The following is a 5,854-nucleotide window of genomic DNA, read 5'->3' as shown; positions in this document are numbered from 1 at the left end:
AATATACACCAGGGAAAATATTTTCCGTTTCCTGCATCTTCTCGATTATTTCTTTTTCACTAATTTATTCATTTTCTTTCCACTGATTTGAGCTCATGTGCAAAGAAATGCATACAGATCTTAAACTCCCAAACCAACAGATGCATGGAACTCGTGTGTCAGTAGGATTAGCAAGAGATGAAGAAAGAGAGAGACAGAGAGAGAGAGAGAGAGAGAGAGAGAGAGAGAGAGAGAGAGAGAGAGAGAGAGAGAGAGAGAGAGAGGGGAAAGAGATAAAAAAAGACGTCATGTTTTTTCACTGTCAGGGCGTTGCAGTTGGCAGAGAGCTTGAGAGCCCTTCATTTGTTGTCTTGTCACTCACGGTGGCGATTCGCCAAGTGTCCCCTCGTGTCACTGTCTGTCTGGCTGTCGATAATGTCTGCTCACCACTAGCCTTGTGACTGGCCCGAGTAGATATCTGCCAACACCGTAATGGGACCGCTTCACTTGCATGAGTCGAGCCTAGTGCCAGACACAGAGATAACTTTCAATGGAGATCAATGCCAGACTTTTAACAGAGGTCATCAATGATGGCAGTGTCCCATCCAGGAACAGGCTTAGCCCATGCTGGTGTAACTGGCCCTATGGCGTCTGTAAAACTAACTTCATGTTCAATTTAGTCCATACATGGGAAGCTGGGGCCCCGAGGCTTCTATACTTGGTCCCCTCCTGTTTTATCCTGTCTACACGCTCATAATGCCTGAGCTGCCTTGTGAGCTTGTAGATCTACTATTTTGGCTGAATGTTCGCCTACTATGACATGCCCAGAATAGGGCACTAGGGTTCATGGGGTTCAGGTCCTGTGGCCCTTATGAGCATGCAAATCAGTTTAGGGTCCCTCAGGAATAAAGATTTGGTAAAGGAACAGGATAAATCAACATTAAGGGGGAAAGGCCTGGAGGCTTCTTTGGCCTGATAACGTCACTAGCTTTCTGAGACTCTCTCTTGCCTCTCTCCCTGGCCAACCCACTTTGCTGCTGAGACCTGAGGCCAGCTGTTTTCTCAGTCGTACATTCTAAAAAAAACACCCTGCAATTTCCTTCTATAGAAGATAAATTGATGACGATCTGAACTCTGTGGCACAAGCTTTTGCGCCTCCCAATCTGCTGTCCCGGTGTGTCCTTCAGAGCTTGCAGGTGAAGCTGGATCAGACACATGAGGGCTAGACAATGGCACCGTGACATCACATTTCTTGCAGAACTTCAATTATAAAAGTGAGTTATGTCTGGAGAGGATTAGTGGAATACATTTGGATGTATCCAGCTCAAACATTTCAATTGAAACATCAAACAAGTACACAGTAAAAGCCTCAGTGTTCATTTAACTCCAAAGAGTGTACAAATGGAACCAAATGGACCCAAAAGGGAATAATGAGAAACCACAATGGAGATTGACCTGGTGTTCCAAAGTTCTGTCCACCACACATTGTCCTACACTTTTGAAACAGCTTATCTCCAGAAAACACTCATACTGGGTCGTTCCCCAAAATGGTAGTTGAACCAATATGTCTGTGTATGCATTTGTCCTATTTCCCAATAATGGCTTTTCTCATCCTTTGACTTCCCTTTATGCCCCAGCTGACATCCATGGTGCATCCAAGTGACAAGTAATAAGATCCGTTTGAGGACTCCAAATGGCACAAACAATCAATTCGCTCAACCCAGCTTAGTGGAGGAAGGAAAAAAAAAACACTTCCTGATGGCGAGGCTTAGGACTCAGGGTTGGGTGGTATAGTGAGACACTCTCCATAAAGTCGTTCCAGAGTTTGGCTCTCCAGTTCCCAGTCTTGGACAGGGTCGGTTAGCCCCAGAGAGCTGACCGATCCGGCTAAGGAGCCCCGGCCTTCATAGGCATAAGTCTGCAGTGAATCGTACGGTGGACCCCGTGTGTCCGTGTCTGCTTCCGCCACTTTCTTCCGAATCACCCGATGAATGACCTCCTGGCTGTCCGGCGCCAGAGAGGGCGCGGACTGACTGATATCTCGGGGAACGCAGCCGATCATGAGCCACGTGGGCTCCACCTCTGGGCTGTATACCCCATAGTCCGCCTCCTTTCCTCTCTTCTTCCTCACCACCACCATGTCCCCGTCGTCCTCCTCCTCCAGCTCGCTGTCCTCTCTACACTGGCGTCGTGGGCGGCCGTGGTAGGTGTGGAACTTTCTTGTCCGCTCGGAGGCCGCCGGGTTCCGCAGGGCAGCAATGTCGAAGGCCTCCGTGTCCTCCTCCCCGCCTCCCTCGTCGTCGTAGGTCACCACGTTCTCCCTGATGTCCTCCTCTGACAGGATCAGCGGCTCCTTGCTGGTCTTCTTGCTGCGGAGCTGAGCGAATAGCATGACTATGGCTGAAGAGAGAGACAACAGGAAGGAGAAGGATGCAAGGAAGGAAGGGATAGAGAGCGGAGGATAGAGGGACAATAGTCAGAACAATACGGTGATTGGTCGAGTGGAGTGGGGGAGTTATTAGATAGGGAAAATGTGAGATGAGATGCAGACAGTGTGTGGGGGAGAATAAAGGACACAGACGTAAGAAAAGCAGAGATACTTTATATATTTTTATCAGTGAAGTATGTCTGTGATTGTTTGCGTTATGATTCATTGTGGTATAGCAAGTGAGCAATAATTCTTCTACAATAGCTGAACTTATACAGCACATTACGTCTCTTCATTTCATCCATGGTGCTTTCTTCATTACAAACAATAACACCTTTTGTAGAGTGCCCTTTATCTCACAACTGTTGCAAAAATATAAACTTTTCAGAAATGAAAAAAGAAAAACCCATGCCACAACACTGCCTCATCAATGTTGCTGTGTTGACTTTATACATTGTCACATACTTAAATGTGTCCTTATCATCACTTTACCCAAGTGCAGCTACAAGGGGTCTTTGACCATTAATGTGGAGATATCTTTCCCGTCTGACTTCTTCATTCTAATCAAAGGTGGACAAAACAATTATCTTCACAATTTGAGTTGGGTGGTTTGAACGACAGTTTGAGGATCCAGTGGAGTTACTGTAGGAGGTTTTGTCAGAAGCGCTTTTAAATACTTTTCTATTGGTTCAATATTTATAAAACCCATACACCGATGTAAAGGGTGTTCAATTGCACTGATTTATTAAAAGTTGAAAAATGGAGATGGCTGGTTTCTGCCCGACAGTGGCGATATGTGAAGAAGAAGAAGAAGAAGAAGAAGAAGAAGAAGAAGAAGAAAAGAGAGAATCATACACACACAACCTAGTTTGGGAGTTATTTACAGCCAACGTGTCATAAGGGCATCCGTAACGCTGACTGCACACTGCATTAAAGTTATATTAATGCAAATCTTTGGGGAAGATATTTTCACAAGAACATTGGCATTTTGCCTACAAGAGCAGCAACTCGGGGCGGCTGACAGTCGGTTAGTCATTATCCTTGTTTCAATAACGGGATACACAACTGACTGAGCTAAATATGCTAATATATTCTAATATAATGTATATCCACCAAGGCTACACCAACAAGGTAGGCAGATGAGGGAAATATATATATATTTTCCATGTCAGTTGACTACTGCCAAGATAGATTCACTTCCCATCCCTGTCAATGTCACTACAGTATGGAAATACCTTTGAAATGATTAGAACTGTTTTGATTGGCAAAATGTGCTGAGCATGTAAGGCCAACAACTTGCACAGAGACATTCATATTTTTTATTTATTTATAGTTTATATTTTGTAATACATTTATTAATAACACCAGAAGAGATGATTCCTACATAGTGTCTGTCTGACCCTCACTCTCTGTTTCTCGCTTTGTATTCACCTCTGTTCTCCCACAGACCAATACACACACCTTTATTACTCACATTCACTTCATATCCCCCTGTCAAGGCAACACAGAGAGATGAAAGGAAGAATGAATGAAATAAAAAGTATCCTTTGCACAGGGGAGCTGTGTGGTTGTCAGAAAGTTTTTGTTGTTGTTTTTTCCCCCTGCTAAGCGCTTGACAGCATCACGGTACAAACACAGATGGATTCTACAGAACAAGCCTCCAAGGTCTATTTGAATGACCCATTTAGGGTTTTGTGGTTGTAGCTCAACTACTAAAACCAGTATGACACCAAACCGCTGTGACCACCACATGTGTATTTTACTCTTAACCCATTGGAACATATCATTTTATGCTTTAACTATTGAAAAATAGCTGATTATTACACATTATTACTTTAACTATTATTTTATGCTTTAACTTTCTTTGAATATATCGACCTGATTCTATAAATGTCTTCTCCTTCTAGGGTTTTTGAAAAATCTTCAGTGGCTCACAAACATTTTCATGTCAAGAACCCCTAGAATTATATGTATTTGGCCGCCGTCTCCCATCTCAAAATATTATGTATCAGGGGACAGGGACCCCCCCCCCCCCCCCCAGAAGCAAATATTTGAGTTAAAAATGTTCGTTTTAAAAAAGATATATTCAAAGATTTGCAAACATTTTCTAGATTTTTCAAAAATAGCAGATATACAAGCTCACACGAGTACCGTGTTGTGAGCTTGTATATCTGCTATTTTTCAATAGTTAAAACATAAAATAATGGTTAAAGTAATAATGCGTAATGATGCATTCCAGGTCTAAATGGGACCAAACATTTAGTAGGGAAGATGTGTCTGTATGTCTGTGTGCACTCACTGCACACAGACATACAGACAGACACATCTTCCCTACTAAAATGATGAATTGCATCACACCTTACTAGCTACATCTATGTATGTGGAATAGCACTTCAGTTGTCCTTGGTCAAGCTGATCAAAGTACATCACTATTAATAATATACAGAGGGTTCTTTTTAAGATATGTTTGGGGCTTATGTGGTATGCGCCTTGATCGCTAGGCCAGCAGGCGCCCCACATCTCTTGTCATTTGAGTTGGCCCTCGGTACATTACGCGGTTGAAATGATAAATTCATAATTGCTGTGCAACCGAATATAATAGACTATTTGATTTGTGAACAAGTGACCCACTTTAACTTGATGCAGGCACGTCACGTCAGTGACGCTGTGTACCTGCCAGAGTATTTAGTTTGTAAAAAAAAGCAGGTTAAAGTGAGCAGTTTTAGCACACCACAACAGAAGTCTGACAGACTCTGGATTGGTGTATACCGTATGTTACAGTATTTTTGAGCGGTGGTCACACCGTCTCCATAGCGTGGCCGTGTGTGTATCCGTGTATGTATGTATGTATGTATGTATGTATGTATGTATGTATGTATGCATGAATGTGTGTCTGTATGTAGCCTGAAGTGTATGTAGCCTGAGTACCTCTGGGTGACCAGAGAGAGGTGCTGTTGAGTCTAGCCTGCCCTGAGCATCAACTGCAATACCAGTGGCAGCCTGAGTGAGCAAGCATAGCTCACACTCTCTCACACACACACACACACACACACACGCGCACACGCACACGTGCACACACACACACACACACACACACACACACACACACACACACACACACACACACACACACACACACACACACACACACACAGGCACCCCCCCTCTCTCTCTCTCTCTCACACACACACACACACACACACACACACACACACACACACACACACACACACACACACACACACACACACACACACACACACACACACACACACACACACACACATTGTTTTGTTTTGGAGAGGGGAGAAGAACACATGCACGCACTCTCTCTCTCACACACACACACACACACACACACACACACACACACACACACACACACACACACACACACACACACACACACACACACACACACACACACACACACACACACACACGCAC

The 5,854-nt window shown here is 44.0% G+C and overlaps 1 protein-coding gene across 1 annotated transcript in view; it reads right to left on the bottom strand.

The window, feature by feature from the left end:
• Positions 1-1,747: 1,747 nt before the first annotated feature.
• The window catches only part of LOC308284999 (cadherin-18-like), a gene marked incomplete at both ends in the record, with an annotated part of 162,810 nt that continues 158,703 nt past the window's right edge, over positions 1,748-5,854 (bottom strand). The window contains one exon of the mRNA XM_080725719.1: positions 1,748-2,379. Within this exon, the coding sequence (XP_080581845.1) occupies positions 1,748-2,379 (632 nt within the window). The remainder of the gene's footprint in view (positions 2,380-5,854) is intronic.

The sequence above is a fragment of the Nannobrachium achirus genome (assembly GCF_963921795.1).
Source record: "Nannobrachium achirus genome assembly, chromosome: 5".
NCBI lineage: Eukaryota > Metazoa > Chordata > Actinopteri > Myctophiformes > Myctophidae > Nannobrachium > Nannobrachium achirus.
Note: the sequence above shows the minus strand (reverse complement) of the source record. Positions and strands in the feature narration are given on the sequence as shown.